This window comes from Lagopus leucura, unplaced genomic scaffold, assembly GCF_019238085.1.
Source record: "Lagopus leucura isolate 7727_CA_CO unplaced genomic scaffold, USGS_WTPT01 Super-Scaffold_100008, whole genome shotgun sequence".
In the NCBI taxonomy this organism is placed as follows: Eukaryota; Metazoa; Chordata; class Aves; order Galliformes; family Phasianidae; genus Lagopus; species Lagopus leucura.
This window is the reverse complement of record NW_024962265.1, coordinates 20,432,299-20,450,364: the sequence shown is the minus strand read 5'-3', so window position 1 is coordinate 20,450,364 and position 18,066 is coordinate 20,432,299. Positions and strand designations below refer to the sequence as shown.

At 34.4% G+C, this 18,066-nt stretch overlaps 1 protein-coding gene across 1 annotated transcript in view; it reads right to left on the bottom strand.

Moving 5' to 3' along the window:
- Positions 1-18,066, bottom strand: part of POT1 (protection of telomeres 1) — a 60,433-nt gene that overhangs the window by 33,484 nt on the left and 8,883 nt on the right. Inside the window, exons 4-8 of the mRNA XM_042872660.1 lie at positions 16,573-16,645; positions 15,063-15,148; positions 11,201-11,311; positions 10,343-10,390; positions 9,021-9,135 (exon numbers count right to left, since the gene is read on the bottom strand). Of these exons, the coding sequence (XP_042728594.1) occupies positions 9,021-9,135; positions 10,343-10,390; positions 11,201-11,311; positions 15,063-15,148; positions 16,573-16,645 (433 nt within the window). The remainder of the gene's footprint in view (positions 1-9,020; positions 9,136-10,342; positions 10,391-11,200; positions 11,312-15,062; positions 15,149-16,572; positions 16,646-18,066) is intronic.

Below are 18,066 nucleotides of genomic sequence, written 5' to 3'. Positions count from 1 at the left end.
CAATGATACGGACAAATCTTTTCTGCTGTCATCTCTGCAATTCTCCCAAAGTTAAAGCAGCAGAACAACTGGCAAATGGCCAACCATGCAAATAATTAACACAGGTAACTGAAAACAAAATGTGTGGTCAAGCACAGGTCTGTGAGCCAGGAACACACAAAACATTTTCTCCAGTACTTGACAGGTGTGCTATTTTTTTAAACTTCCAATGATTTTCTTTATAATATGAGGACGCATATGTCCACTATCCAATTCTTTTCGAAGACTTGTTTTCACTATTTTCTGAAGATGCAATGAGTTCAACAAGCTCTAAAAGCAAATTATAAAAGTTATCTAGCATTAATTGTGTCCCAAATATGCAAACAAGGTATTTTCTGCAAGGACACAGTCACAAGGTAATTAATAGAAAGTATAGTAAGAATGTGGAACCTGCCCTTTTAAGGGTAAACATTCATAACAGAATTTTATTTTTATTTATGACCCACAAAATCAAATTCAAAGCAAAACAAACAGGACAGAACAAAACAGTCCAGTACAGGACAGTATTTACAGACAACATAAAACAAAACTCTATTTGCCATTTCACATTAAAGAAGAACATCTATTCTTCTGTGCCATATCTGAAGTCACTGAGCATGCAGTTGCTCTTTCTTGGTATGGTAGCTGGTTAACTTTCCTCATAACTTTTCAAACACCCAGTATTAACTCAGCTGTATGTTCAGAACCTCAAACATTTGCAAATCTTATCCTATTAAGTTTTAATCAAGAAGATGGAAAGATTCCTTTGGTTATTTATTATGCTGGCTTTTACTGAAACTTACACTTCAGAGCTAAATCACAACTTTTTAAGCAGATAAAAATTGTAGAATGTTGCATCCTAACTTATTATTTTTAACTATACATTAAGGTACACAGCATTTTGGCTTTAATAAAGCTAGTAAAGATCCTCCAGCAAGAAGTACACTTTTTAGGCATTAAATTAACAGTAATAAATAATTTATAGTTTAAAACTTCTGAAGTTGGAACTCTAAAGTTTGAACTGAAAGGAGATTGGAGACTGCAAGGAGAGAGAACTAGAGTGAAGATGAGCTTGGGAAAACAAATCTTCCCTAAGAGTTTAAATGTCTGTCTTCTCTGTTTCTCAATATCTGAAGCAGTAATTAAACATTTATGTAAACTGCTAATGAATTAAATTTCCCCAGCTCTCAAAAAAAAAAAAAAAAAAAAGAAAAAGAAAAAAATATGAGAACTGAACAAAGATGCTGTAAGCATTAAAACAAAGATACAAACATAAATAAATTGTTCTAGGCAGCTTTGAAAAAGAGAAAACTATCAGTCTACTGAAACTAACAGATCAGTATAATGCAAATAACTACAGGAATGCAATCAAAAGTGGATGATTGTCATGAGTAAATTCACAGTGAAAAAGTCCCCGAACTTGAAGACAACAGATACATTACACTGAATTAGAATGCATGCTTGTCTGTGTACTTACTGTGCTTTCAAAAGAAATACTCCATTGTATCCAGCAAATACATCCCTAAATTTTACTATCATGTAAACTTAAAAGTTCAAATTCTCTATTGATCGGAATGATTGTTCCAAGAACAAAAATCACTGAAGGCTTACTAAGATGAAAAACAAAACTAATTTTCCTCCAGAAACAAAAATTGATGTACTTCCATAAAATGGATGCTTCTCTTCCTCTCAAATATTTTCTCACACTGATAAATTCTGATCTGTTGCACGTAGAGGTTGCTAAGCATCATTCTTTTGCACACTCCCACAAAAGACACAAGGTCAATACTATGTATCATCTAATCCAATATTCTGTGCTAGGATAAGCAGATATGAATAAAGTATAGCCAGTGGCTGATATGAAACTGCAAGTATTTACTACTGTAATCCAAATACTGATTGTTTTATTTCTCTGGGTTAAGTTGAACAGGTCAGATGCACAGAGACAAGGGCAAAATCAGCTATAAAGAAGAAAAATTTATGGTTCACTGATTTACAATTCTGTAAAGATACACGATAGCACATTACAGTGCATTGATATAATTCAACCATGAATCCAAAGTGAAATATCAAGCCCACAGCACACTAAAATTGTTGCTACTGTTTGAAGCTGTTATTATACACCCCAGTCAGTTTCATACACCTGCAGCTGCCTATTTAAGGGGGGGGGGGGAAGTGAACGCATTTCCTCCATTTTCTTTGCAACTAGCACACCCTGAAGATCAGTATCCTTCCTACTCTAAATAGTATAAAATACTGCACTTTAAACAATCAGAAAAGACCTTCTACATAATATAGATTCTCTGTGACTGTAGTCTTTCATTCTCAAGAAAGACCTCAAAACATCAATTCTACAATAAATCTAACTAATTTTCTTCAAGAACAAAGCATAAGGACTGATTTTCTTTTAAAGAAATCCTGAACCAGAAAGTCCTTTTTGAAGGTGAACAAAGAAAAAGTCATCTGTCCTTCCTTTTCCATACGGAATGTGAAAATTATTTTCTGCTTTCCAAAGGAGTATGAGAGTTCAGTGATTGAATTTACTTCTCTGTACAAATGGTAAGTTAAACTCTAGATAGAACTGATGAATTTAAATAATAAGATAGAGTCCTAGTGTAGATGAAACAACATCATAAATGTAATTGCTCAAACTTCTGATTTTTTATTTTACAACATACTTTCCTTTGGCCTGCAGATCCTAAACTGTTGAAACTTTAAATTCATTTGTGCTGTTAAGAATGATTTCATTATTCATTTTGTTAGGAAAATTCAGCATCCTCCCAGTCCAGGATCCCCATTTCACAACATGATCAGCTACAAGTGATGTTAGAAGCAGTGCCTGTAGCTCCTTAGTCTGCCAGTTAGTGACTGAGGTTTGTTTCTTGAGATTGTCTCCCAGCCAAGATGACCTCCATCAGATAACCCTGCTGGCATAAAAAAATCTCACATTCTCATCGGCTCTCACAAATTAGTGTGGCTAACCACACTTGGTTCACTGCCTCCCTGCCTTATTGTACTTACTGTCTCACAAAAGGGCCATGGACCAGATACCTTTCAAAAAGCAGGCAAAATAAATCTAAAGCTCAGCACATTTACATACTACAAAAGTTTGCTTTAACCTTTTAAAATGCTTTAACTTGTTTGATGTCCCCATATTTGGAGATACTCAAAAACTATCCAGACATGGTCCTGGGCAAGCAGCTTTAGGTGGCCCTGTGTGTTGGATAAGATGACCTTTGCAGATCTCTTCTCACCACAGCTGTTTTGCGATGGCTGAAGATTTCTGTTAAGCATTAAAGGGAATGTTGAATTTAGTTAATTTCTTCAATGTGGTGAATTGCTAATTGGCTTGGAGTTTTATTACACACACACAAAAAAATCTGGTGTTTCTAGAGTTGACTGACGTCCTTAATGGAAAAAAAAAAAAACACAGATGCATAAAATCTAAGCTGTTAAAAAACTTACTGATTGTTACTTGCATATTGTATCACATCCAGATCAAGAACATTTTAAATAGCGAAGGTTTTAAACTGTTTTGAAAGTAAATCCAAAATATTGATAACTGTTTACTGGCTGAATTTTCCTAACAAAATGAATAATGAAATCATTCTTAACAGCACAAATGAATTTAAAGTTTCAACAGTTTAGGATCTGCAGGCCAAAACCAGTTTTTTTTTAATGAACAAAACGATTATGGAATGAGTCTCCTAGCTATTAAAAAGTACAACTGAATTTTTAAGAAAGCCTGAAATAAAAGCCAGTCACCTGAAATTGTCCTGATGTGTAAAATAGTGAGAACTATATGAGCTTATTGTTTCACAGATCCGTAGTCTTGCAAAATCAAAAAGTTAAAAGTGAACAGAGAAGGAAAGACAATCATTACGGCAGCATGAACAGTGCTGCAATTCAAGTTGTTGCTTTCAGTCGTAACTATTATATTCTGCAATATCTGCTTCCAGTAAAAGACAAGGACTTCAGCATTGCATTGTGCCTGCAAACACCCAGAGCAAAATTTAAATTCTGGACTCCTAAATAAGCAAGTTCTGTACTGTTCAGTTCAGAGAAGTTATCAGCTGGTCAGCTGAAGCAACACCTTAGCTCAAGCAGTATAAAAACTGGCATAGTACAGTCATCTGAATGGTAGAAAATTATCAAGTTTCAATACTATACTGACTCAGCAAAAGGACTGGTCTTACAATAACAGCACTCCAAACTGCATCTTTTCTCTTTTTTTCTCTTTTCTTTTTCAATATACTTATTGAAATTACTTATTAGGAGGTTAACAGCATGTGATGGACAACCCAGAATGGACAGTTAACCTACAAGGACACTTGTAACACCTCAGGATTGGCACTTCTTAAAATAACTAGGAGAGAGAAGCCACTTAAATGGGAAGCACAGAGTGAATTGTCTGCCTTACATGCTCCTCATATTCTTTTAGACTAACTCCTTAAGGCTCTTTCAAAACTATTACCAAATTAATAGTTAAAGTAATTTTACAAGATGAAGTCTTTCATTTCACCTTGTTAAATAAAACAAAGAGAACAAAACACAATCGTGTAGTGAAACAGCGCTTATAAAAGAGTTTAATAAACAAAACGAATTCATTATTATTACAAGGACTATCTGAAAATCAGTAAAATTCCAAGTCAACATCAATAGAAAGTTACACTAACAATATGGAGGGTGCTAACCTTCAAGCTTCTGAGCTCTAAATTAAAATAGCATAAAACATGAATGTGTTGTCTGTGTAATTTTAACGGTCACTGAAAAGCCAAAGTTTCCTCAACTGCTATGGCAACTCAAGCTTGCTCTCTACATTACAGCTTTTGTTTTATAAAATGCATTAGCATTTGTACTCCTCTTTGGACTATTACAGTAGTCATTAGCATGCTCAGAAAGACAGCACTCTGCACAGAGTAGCAATACCAGAAAACAAAAAAAAGCAGTTTCACTTACAGTCATAAAAAAAAAAAAAAACTGCAGCAAAAGCTCTGTAAAAAGGCAATTCAGTACTTATTGATTAAATGCATTTATTTTGGTTTTATTTAGGACTTCAGCAGTCCATAACAAATATGCTCGTAAAATCAATTTTAAAGCTAGGAAGCGTTGATTAAATTATGAATCCCCTCTTGGTTAACTGCATATATATTCACAAACTTCTAAGTTTACAAAATCGACTATCCTGGATCAATAACTTCTTCCCACAAAAATGATAAAAAGGCTGCTGGTAAGGAAAGACTTCAAAGATTACCTTCTGCTTCTTATATTGCAATACTAAAAAAAGATTTTTCTGTAGCAAGCTATTCTCTCTTCAAAACTACACTAATCATGAATAAAGTTTTCCAGTGTTACTGAGAACAGTCTAAAACTGAACAGCTGAACCAGCTAAGTTACTAAATACGTGCTACAAAATAGGGAAAGCAAAAAAACATGAGAACATACATATATTATGCACTTATCTATTTCCAATATACACACAGAAACACACTGATACTGCTGAAGTCCAAACTAAATAATCCAATGAAAGATGCTTTAATGCAGCTTATTCGTAACGTGGCGCTGCACTTAAGAGGTACTCAAACTTTCAGTAACAATGAGATGCATCTGGCTAAATGGATGCTTTAATTATAAAATGACAAGACTAAATTGGGTACCACTTGCTTTCAGTGGGAACAGGAAGTAAAGCTTCAGCTTTAAGCTCTAATACACGTAAGGAGAAACGTATCTAGGGGAATATCCATATAGTGAATAAAGATCCAGATGGATGAAGCAAGAGTGGCTCTACCACCCACACTTCCAGCAGGGACAAGCTTAAAGCTATATGATTCCATTAACACTGTGTCAGAAATAGAAGGTATTAGTGCAGGACTGTGACAGACCGAATGTGACTATAGAATTTTCTGACAAGAGCTATTTCATGCCTTGGCAACTCAGAGCAATCATCAAAGCATTCTATACCTTCTCAAGCAGATAGAGCCCTGGATCATGCAAAAATTGAAATATTTAACTGAGAACATTTTTACACAAAAACCAAAATCAATTAAAAGTGTTTTAGAGATTTTCATGATGAAGTATGAAATGAATCACAACTACAACAGTAAGAAAATTCACAGTAAGAAAAGCAGTTTACAAAACTCTACAGAAGAATCTTCAAGAATGAAGTCACCTATTTCCAGATGTATCAAGTTTGTAAAATCTTAGGAGGATCTGAAATTATCCATGAATAACATGAAAATTTAGTGATTTTAAAAAACGTCTTAATATAATCTACTTTTCCCTCATATTAGTTAACTACCTTTAAAAAGAATAAAAAACTCTGTATGTAAACACAACAAATATTTGAAAAAAAATGTTAAGACCTGTGCTGAAGTGTGATCTTCGAACTGCTGTATTATGGTTCACTGAAGGTGATGAAAACAAACAACTGGGCATAACAAACATTTCTGTTCTGTTTTTTTGGGGGAGTTTCTTGAGTGAAAGCACGGAACACAACACTTAGATGTTCTATTACTATGCCATGAGAAGTACTTACAAAATATGCTGACAGACTTCAACGTAACCAGATTTTTTCTATATGCAATATACTTCATTCATATACTGGAGTTATTTCATCTCTCAGTCCTTGTTTCTTTTTAAAAATGACATTAAATTACTCAAATTATTTTTTCCTTTACTTTCTCCTTAACCTTTTTTTTTTTTTTTTTTTTTAATCTTTAAGCAGTGTATTAGAGCATAATTAATGTTAAAATGCTGCCTTAGGTTTCAATTAGTTTTTTCTTCTCCCTCCCTCTCCTCCTTCTTTAAAATAAAGTTACAGAAAGGGCATGAGCATACAAAAAAATCACATTTGTCAAAAAATATATGTATATATACATATACATACATACATATATATATATGTTCATATATAGATACATACACACACACACACACACACACATATATAATATATATATAAGATCAAAATAGAAAAGAAGTACTTTCAAGCTGAACAAGAAACAAGAACATTTACTTTTTTAATGGGCTGGTATAGAGTACCTTCCACATCAGCACTTTGAAAACACCCATACTTTTCAAGTACTCTAATGGAACATGCAATTCCACAGTGGAACTTCAGTGTTGTCACTGAATGTCACATCATGAAGTAAATCTTCAGTGGAACAAACTGCCACACGCCTTCCATTGATAACTGAACTAAGTTCTCCTCTTGTCAAAACGTGCAAGGTAATTGCTCTGTTCCATAAAAATAAGACTGACAGCCTTCCTGTATTTCTCCCACCTACCAGCAGTTGATGGAGCATCTGCTATTGCATGGTGGAACGCTTCAGTTGCCTGCTGTCTTGAACTACTACATGGAGCAAGTCTTGAAAGGTCCACAGGTTGCTTTGATGTGAAGGCTACTTGCAGACTATAACAAGAAGCAGCACCTCCTGGCAAGCTGGCACATGCTGCTCCTGGACAAATGACTTCCCCCAGCACCACACACACTTTCCAATTATTGGTGCACACAGACTTGTAGCTATGAAACCTAAAAGAACCTTGCAAGTGTGTTCTCCTCACAATAATTTGTCTCAAACTGAAGTCCAAGTATGCATATACAATAAATTGTATAACGTGACATTCTTTGCGTGGGAAGGCAGTAGCTTGAATTTATCACTTGAATTTATTATCTTTCATCTGCCTTAGAGAGCTATACTTGCAAAGAATAGCATCAGGTAATGTCTTACAAAGTCAATTTTAAACAATTTTTCAGTTCTGCATGTTTTTAAACAAATTGATAGAGCTTGTTTTACAGAGGCACTGATTTACAATTATTTTGTCTGTCAATCACTAAGAGGTACTAGAAACCAAGGCTGGCCTTTCTGTTGGTTTGGTGAGGTTTTAACAATTATTTCAACAACTAAATTATAAAAAGAATTAGAATGTTTAAGAGAAGAGGGAAGGTAACCTGCCACTGCCAGCACTGTAAAGAAACATTTTTCACAATCAGAAAAAATTAAGATGTATATAACATTGTTTCTCAGAAAACACAACTCACTGCTCAAATAGCTGAATGTAATCAGTCTTTGGGCAGGGGGTTCTGTAACAGCAGGCCGCATTCATCAACCATTCAGAAAATGAGAACTGCCTACAGATCAGTAAATCTAAAAAAGTAATTACTAAATTAAAATGACTACTAAGATGTCTAGACATAGTGCAGATTAAACAGATATTCCTGGTTGTTTTTCTAGATATGTAAAAAAGTTCCACAGGTTTGCATTACAAAACCATCATATTGCCACCCAAAATTGACCAATTACTCCCTAAATGCCTTCCTCCTTTCTCTAATATGCCCCCATATAAGATGTGCTGAAAAAGAAAAGAGTAATTGGAAGATTTCGTTTTTCCTCACAGGCAATGCAAGGGAAGATTTTAGAATTGATCAAATAGCAAAATGTTAAACTGTTTATTTGTTACTACACAAATCGAAAATTGACTTTCATCTGAAACATTTGCAGTGTATAATTTCCTTTATTAAGTTTTGTGTATAAATGAGTATATAAAAATACATAATCATTTTTATTTATTTTCAAGAGGATAAAAATACATGCACTGTATTTGCTACAAAACAGATGGACCATCACTTGTCCCATTCCTAAATGAACATCTATTTTTAAATTCTAATGCTTGAAATTCAGTTGCCTATGTTCTTTAGATTTGCTTTTTGTTTCACAGTTGAGAAATACAACTGTCTCACCAACATTTCTTAAGAGTGCAGGGAATGGTTTTCTAGGAGCAAATTTTGTCATCTGCCTGATAAATATTTACTTCACTTGCTATCTGCACCAGTCTGCCTACACTGGCTCAGATATCCATTACTTATTCTATTCTCCTGATGTTATCTGAGAACCACTGCCAAAGGATCTGCCAAAGGACTTCTGTGATCAATTGTAACAGAAATAACTATGAATTTAGTTCTGTGAAAAGAGATTTTAAATTTTTTTGAAAGTAGCACATACCTGTTCCTTTGCTTATATAAGGAGGCTTGAAGAATTTCACAACGCCGTACAAATTCACTACAGTCCCATCTTTCAAGCAATTCAAAGGAGTATACACGTATTTTGGTGCAACAGACTAGAAAGGCATGGTAAAATTAGGGGACAGAAGAAAAAAAATTATGCAAATGTTCATCTAGAATTCTGTGCTTTTAACACCATTCAGACTCAGATATGTTTTTAATTTGTCTTAATAACTAAAAGCTACCTATTCTTTTCCTAGCTTATTCACTTAAGATTTTCTAAATGCTATTCAGAATTTTATTCATTCATTCACATACAAAAAAAGCAAACCTCATTCCATTTCTTCTGTGAAATATTTCTTACAACAAACTAGTCAGCCAGTAGGTGCAAGTAAGATACAGAAATGAAGACAGAAGAATAAGAAGATGAAAGTCATCATAATAATGTTTTTTGTTTGTTTGTTTGTTTTTTACAGGCTGGTATTAACACATCCATCCAAATGGCTTTTTTAAGCTACAAATTATTTTTAAACTAATATTGGCAGCACTGCTGCACAGAATAACCACTTTGGGCATCTTACTTCTCACAGTTATATGTAAGTTTATTTTTTAATAGCACACCTGTCAGAGGATTAAAAGAAATCAAGGACTAATTTCTACTATCTAAGGACAACTCTCTTCTCAACTTAAGATTACAGAACATGAATCTCTTAACGAGTTCTCCCAAACTGACTGAAAACTGCATTTTACTGATTGAATTGTGGAAAAAAATAAAACTCTCAGGTAATTAATACAAAGTCAAGCTGCGTTATCTTCAGTACTAAATCTTTAACCTGATGATAAAGAACAACTAAATATCATCTATCAAATTTTAGGCCTTTAATGTACTACTTCCTGTAGAATTGTAATTGAGATAGGTAAAGGCTTTTTCCTAGCAGAAACCTAAAGAAATATTAAAACACAAAGTCTGATTTTAATCAAAGGAAGATTAACCTTTTTTTAAAAAAAAAAAACAACAACCTCCTTTGGTATGGAAGGTATTTTATTTATTCATATTTCCTAAGCCAATGTGTAGCTTATTTTGAGAACCAGACAGAAACAATGGCAGAAATATTACTTTCTCATATTTCATCCTCTTTTCAAGGCATGCCATTTGTAGAAATACAAGCTAAACAATGACTGCCGGAATAGGACCATGGATGTAAAACAGGAAAGAAAAAGAATTCTACATATTCTTATTTACATGCAGTTCACCTCATATTAAAAATATCCTGAATTTTTAGAAAATTCCCTGCTTAAAAAATATCCTAAATATAAACTCACTGCAGATGTAGTTTCTGAAAAAGGAGTTATGCTTGGCTGTGTACGAATCTGAGGAGAAAAAAAAACAAACACAAACTTAACTGATTACAAAAATGAAGGCAGCACAAATATTGTAACATCTCATACAGCTGAATAATAAACAACTTTGCTACTGGAATCACTTCTGACACCTCTGAATCTAATAAACTTTATTCTACACAATAAACAATATCTGTTCTGATTACACTCAGACAAAAGCAACTTTAAACAACAGTTTCTGAAGCAGAAACTCCTCTCCCACCCTTTACCTTATATGCATTATTCCCTTCCATTATGTGCAAGAGCAGTTCAGAAAGTTCTAAGGAGCTATCTCAAACTAACTAATGTCAAATTCCTGCACTCAGCAGGTAGAAATTTACCTTGAAGATCAAGATAATTTGGATCTGGCAACACTTTGCATCATTTCTATATCGTATACTTTGACACAGACACTGTACTCTCGTTTGTCATCTACTACAAAATGTTATTCACTGCCGTGGACTGTTCTGCACAGAGTATTACCATGAAGGACTTTCAAGCACACAATCCCCATCCAGACCTTACAGAGTCTTGGGCAGAAAGGATAAAACCCATTCTCATCCATCAGAGATAAATACAAATGTTTCATCCACATACACTACTTTGACAAAATGGATGGAAGAATGTATTACATAACTGTAGGCACACACACAAATGTGTCCAGATCATTTCCTCATGGTCATGCTGTAATTATCTGCAGCACTTCAAATTCTAATAGATTTTTTCTCTATTGTAAAGCATAATTTTAATGATGGTATTTGGAAAAAAGAGGTTAAAAAAAAAATCTAAGCACCCACTTACATAAATGGCTGATCCAGCTTCTTCAGACACCTGCAGGTGACAAGCATGTCTACCATCTTCTCTTGCTGTAGGAGATTCTGTCACCTTAAATCCAGAAACCACAAAGGTGTCCTACGGAGACAGGTGATAAACAGATGAGTGCTGTGCATGACATTATGTTTAAAAGAGGATTTAATGTCAAATTTCACTCTCAAGTCTTAAGACATTCAGTTAAAAAAAAAAAATCCAAACATTGCCTTTAATTTCCTTTACGTAGCAATTTTACCCTAATTCTAATTCAAAGAGAATCATTACTCTTCGAATATACTGAACATTGACTCTTTCCTGCATAAAATTAACTAAGCCAAAAAAAGCAGTCACACAACCAATTAATATTGAGAAAGCATTCCTTCTTAGTGGTTGTTTGTTAGTGTATTACAGCCTCACTTCAAAGACAGTCTTCTCGTAGATACTTTCAATTTAGTTGGATCAATATCCTCCAATTTATTCCTCAGGGGTCCAACAGTTAAGTAAATGACTAAATTTTGGGTAGCAAAACAGATGCTACAAACTTCTGTGATGTCCCTCTTAATCTTCTGGCACAAGAGGCAAATCCATTTGCTGCTGCATGCTCACTTTTGGTACAAAATTCCTCACACATCACAAAGCAAAGAAGAAAAAGAATTACTTAAGCAGAAAAAGATCTAAGTTCCTGCAGAAGATCACCTTTTAGTAGCAACCTTACAAAATAAATAAATAAATAAATGAGAGAAGACAGATGAAGGAAAACACATTTAGGAGATAGACATGTTAAGAAATGTATTTCTGACCAAAAGAAACACAACGCTAGGAACTACGATACAAAACAAAGCTCCTTTAGAGTCAAATGCTTTCTTGTCGGAACAATACAGCAAACTTGTTCCATCATACCTGCTCTTGCAAAACCTTCCACACACATACAAACACACCTGAGAACTACCATATTAGACTTGGTGCCTTTTTAATCCAAGCTTCTACCAAAAGCACTTTCTGAAGTTTTTTATGAATGACTTTTGTCCATGTTTTTATTTGATTATAACATATATATATATTTATATATATATATATAATACACACTGCAACATATACATGATTAAAGCTGACAGTTTGTTTAATATTGCATGACAGTAGTTCCTTTAGCTATGTCAGCAATCTGATAATGCTGACCTCAATAATAAAGGGCCCCAAATCTTTTTCTTTTTTTTTTTTTTTAAAAAAGGCTGTTACCTTAGGTTTTATCAATATAATCATTAAAGTAAAAAAACAAACAAACAAACAAAAAAAACACCCTGCAAAAAAGATTGCTTGATCAGACAGTCTGATACACAAAACTAGTGCCATATATAGGAATAAAATGTGTATTTTGACTACAAGATAATGTGCAAGTCACCTAAGTGTAAGATGTACTCAGAACTAAATAGATTAAAACAGGTGAAAACAATTACATGGATTAATATTCTCTGCACATGAAACACACAATCCAGCTAATGTACATTAAAGTTGTTTCATTCTTTTCATATACAGACAGAAGCAATACACAGAAACACACACTTCAGGAAAATTAAGGTTGTTTTTTTTTTTTTTTGCAGAAAACAAGTTCAGCACATCTTTCCTTTCTCTGTTGCTGATGCTCTTTCATGGTGTTCCTTCAATAGTGCAATTAACCTTCATGCATTATTCCTGTTTCAGCATTCTGTTAGATTACAGGAGGCATAAGGCTCTGGGACTTGGCTGCTGAGTCAGGATTGGAGCTCTGTAGAGCTGACTTGACTTGTTCTCCTTTGTCAGGAGGAACTTTAGTATTACACAGACTCAAGTGCGTACACATGTCGATAATAAATTGAGGATTTTTCTTGTGAACAATAATAGATCATTGGTGGTTACTACCACTTGAAGGGTTGCTAAGAGTTGTTGTTTCCTATAGCACTCTCTGGGACCCATCTTTCTATCCTCTCATTGCTGCTCAGGGCCTTTTACGTGTGTTTTAATCAGGACAATAAAAATAGTCAGTTCCTCATATTTAAAAATTCTGCATCCTGTATATTTAGCAAATTAATTCAAAGACCTCCCAACCAGGAATTACTGCCAAAATTCTTGGAATGCAGGAATCTGTATAAAGACTGACAGTTGTTATCTCACATACAAATCTAAGATTTGCAAAAGAAAGATTTTTCTGTCCCAAACTGACTGCTGATCTTCAAGGTATGTTTCTTCTGCACATGTAGGGGAACTGTTAGGTCAGAGCCTTAACTGGTCATTAAGCACCTGGTGAAGGAGTGTGGCTGGCCCAGGTAGCACAGGCAAATTGTTTGTATCTGTGCTCCCCACATGACCAGAAGGCACCAGAAGGCATGGACACAGGCAGAGCCACCCTAGGCTCAACATGATGGCTAGACACTGAAAAGAGAACATCTCTTACATCTAGGCTGCTTCCTGGGAAGGAGCGCTGCATGGCCAGAGGTCCCTTTTACCAGTTGGGTGAATTCAACTCTTCTCTCCCTATATGATTATTGGCCTACCTGCAAATACTTTGCCTGGTATTGCCAAGAACCTGTCAGAAACAATTTTGCTTCCTCATAAGCAGAACAGCATGGCATGAGACAAACATCAAAACCAGGCTTTGATTCATAGCAGAATCTCCTGTAGAACTTAATACCCTCTGACCTGCACAGATTACTATCCAGACTGATGACCCTCTGTATCATTTCCCCAAGTTCACACATATGGCTAAAATTAGCTGTGCATCAATTTCAAGGTCAAATTAATAGGCTCTCCTCTCTGCTGAAATTTCTGCCTTTTCAAATCAACTGAATTCCAAGCATACTTGACCACACTGGAGAGTAGGAAAACGTTCCTTATTGAAAATGTAGCTAGGCACTGGAACAGTCTCTCCAGGGAAGTGATCACAACACCAAGCCAATTGGAGTTCCAGATGCATTCGCACAATCATCTCAGGAAATACGGTTTGAGTTCTGGGTGATGCTGTATGGAACCAAGAGTTGGATTTGATGATCCCTGTGGGCTCCTTCCAACTCAAGACATTCTGTGGTTCTATTATCTGAGCCGAAAAGCTTTGACAAAATTTTAACTTAATTGTTCCTATTTCCATGGTTGAGAAAGCCTTAAATTGTTGCTCATAAAAATATTTCCATGAACCTGAAAACAAAAACCAGTTTTCTTTACTAAATAACTTTCCATCTTCAATATGAATTTCTACCATAAATAATAAAGCACTAACACGAGCCCATAGCATACAGCATACTTTAGGTTGATATCTGGCTATCTGTCAGCAAACTGACAGGCAATCTAATCAAAATTGTTAAGTTGAGGTAATTGTTTTCAGCTTGCAACACACTCTCATCAAACTCAGACTGATTTGTCAATGTCCTTTACCTCGGAACTATAAAACCAAGCTTCCTTTTCTAATGAAGTAAGATGCTAGCAACATACATAATAAAAAAAGTCTGTGCATGTAGCTTCAAATTATAAAAAAGAAAAGTTTTAGTGTAACTTAAACCTTAAATCAATTAAAATTTAAAATCTTATCAAAAGTGTGGCAAGACATCTGACTTAGAAGCATAAATGGACGGCTTCTCTTTCATCCATATTCTCAATCCTTTTCTTGCTAGGTAAAGGAAACAGCACTGACAGACAAAAAGAACTGCTCTATTTCAGTATTACTGTCAAAAAGTTTACATAAACAAATACTTTTTTCGAGTTTATAATTATAAATATGAACAGACTGAATAAACTATTTCTAATGTTGATAATAGCTATATGAAGATAAAATAAAAACATCTCTGGAAAACAGTCCATAACATAAGAAAAAGTGAATATATTTTACCCCATTACGTATAAGTTTTGCACAATCCTCTGCCATTTTTCCATATATTAGAACATTGAGGCTGTTAATCCTTGAACATGTGTCATCTAGGAAAAAAAAAATGTATCCAATTATCATTCCTTCTTTAAAACAGCAATGGGAAAAGGTTTCCAAAATAAACGCATCTACAGAACATAACATTTTTCATTCCAATTAATTTACAAACAGAAAATTACATAAATAGCTGTGCAATTGAGTTTATGTGCTAACTATAGGTAAATCAACAATCTGGATGGTGGCCAGCATGGTGAGAGAGGTGAAGAAAGAAGGCTCTTGGGGAGACGACACTGTGGTCTTCCAGTACTTGAAGGAAATTTATCAGCTGGAGGAAAACCAACCCTTTACATGGACAGATAACAATGGGACAAGAGGGAATTGTTTTCAACTTAGAGAGGTGAGATTTAGATATTATGAGGAAATCATTTTACTCAGAGAGCTGTGAGGCATTGGCATAGTTTGCCCAGACAAGTTATGGGTGTCCCATCCCTGGAAGTATTCAAGGCCAGGACTGATGTGGCCCTGGGCAGCCGGACCATAGCAGAAGGGGTGGAGCGGGATGAGCTTTAATGTTCCTTCCAACCCAAGTCACTGCATGGTTCTATCAAGTAAGTAGTCTTTCAGATAGACTGAAACAGACATCAAGTTATTTTAGAAGGTTATTCTAGCTGTTATCATTTCAGAAATAACACTAATGATTTAGATGTGTGAACTTATTTTTGAGACTGTGCAGAATATATGAAAACTCTTAACCTTCCTGAAAAGCCTTGTGAAATTAGCACGACTTGAGAAGCTTTGTTGCTGTCCTCAGTAATCCCAAAGCTAGAAGACAAACGACTTTGTTCTCATCAACTTCATTCACCTCTGGTAACACTAAACACAGGCAGCATTTTCATGTAGGATTTGAACTCCTTAGCCTACAGTTGGGTCACAGACACAGAATTTATATATTCCAAAAGGCTCATAAGGAGCAAGTGATGATTCCCTAACAGAAAGAAGAAGCTGAGAAAGAAGTTCAAGGAAATGGCAAGCTCCTCAAAACCATCTCAAAATCCCTTTCTGAACTGGTTAGTTTAAAGCAATGCAACACATGTACTGCAAATTAGCATACTGTTCTATATCAAATGTGTACTGAAATGGCATACACTGGGTAACTGTTGACTCTGTATTTTTCTTAGACCTTCTCTATGATAAGTAATTTAAAAATATGCTGTACTCATGACTAATGAATTTTCTGAAAAGTATTTTAAAAGATTCTGTAACAAGAAGTCAACCGTAAATCCAAATACCATATAGCCTATATGGAAAAGTTTAAAATAAATCTATTTTTTATGGAGAATGAACATGTTTCAAGTATAAAAATTTTACTGAATACTAAACAAAGCAATTAGTAGTGGTGGAACAGTATAACGTAAAAAAAAAAAAAAAAGGTTGAGAAGTCTAGCAAAAATAAAAGTGTATTTAGATGGAGTACCTTGAAGAACAATCTTGAAAAAGTCTGTACCATCTCCAAGTTTTGTCAGTGGGTAGGAAAGAATAACTATTCCCTAAAAAGTAAGAACAAAATTAAATACATATATATAAATATATGAACTGGGACCATACAATCAATCTATTGGTTACCGAAGCACTGATAACAAATGAAATGTCTATAAGCTTAAAAAAAAAAAAAAAAGAGAACATATCTTTCTTTGTTTTAATTGGTGAAACATGCACAAGCCAGCATAAATGAGCTTCTAGAGATTTAAAGGAAGCACTATGAATGAAATAGCACAAGTTTAAATTACTTAGATGCTATGGCCTGGATAGTAAACAGAAATTGTAGCTATGGAAATACCTTTTTACTGCTTACATCATTAACACAACAGTTAGACTTTTTGCACAAAGGCTAATAAGTTGCTAAAATAAATAGGACATTCAAAACCTTATATCAAATTATTGTCAAAGGATTACAACATAAATATCCAAATTAAATCACAGTCAAGAGATAAAAGACACAGAGATAAACAACATCCTGTAATATAAAAAATAGTTGGGATGACAAAGAACGCATCACAAAACTTGGAAACTCAGCAATATATTGATTTATCAATAACACTAATGCTCTAAAAGATGCAAATATATGTATGTGTGTGTATATTCAATCATTACAGTGAATTTCCAACTTGCATTGAAGCAAACTGTAGCAATTTTTGTTATGTTAACATTCCTTCGGAACAAATGTGTTGGTTTTCATTTTGCTTTTCAGAAACATGGCACCTCATCAATAAAGTTTCATCTTCAGTAGAAACAAAGATGTCAGCCAAACGTATTTCTACACAGTATGGTAGATAAAGCACTATATCTACCACAAAGATAAAATCACAGAGATTGGTTCAATGAAGAAAAATACAGAAATTTGAAAACTGAGTCTACGAACATCTAAGAGAACTATAAAACAAGACAGCAAATAAAATAAGAAGGTTCTTGTAAGGAGACAACAGATGCAATCATCTGTAACTGCACAAAGACAACACTAAGACAACAGTCAGGTAAATCACTGTGATCTTATAATGCACATATTCTGTGGGAAACATTATTTAAATGTTAGTAAACACCTCTTAAACCACATTAAGATAAAATATACAGCAGTGAATTGCTATTGTAGAGGCTTTTCAGAGTAACGTTAACACTGTAGTAACAAATTAACTAAGGAAGGATCCAAATAAAATTCAACATAGCTTATTTGACTATTTTCTATAAAGAATTAAAATTCACAGGTTCTCCATTTCCAACCCAAAGCATACAAATTTCACTACACTAAAACAAACAAAGCACCCTATGTTGAATTAATTTAATATTTACCATATTGCTTTATTGCTTCTTAGACAGTAGGAATAACTTAAGACCAAAATAAAGGTCAAAGATCTATGACTACGTGTCTTGAGCAGTTAAGCTCCTGCTTTTCACAAGGAACACAGTTACATTT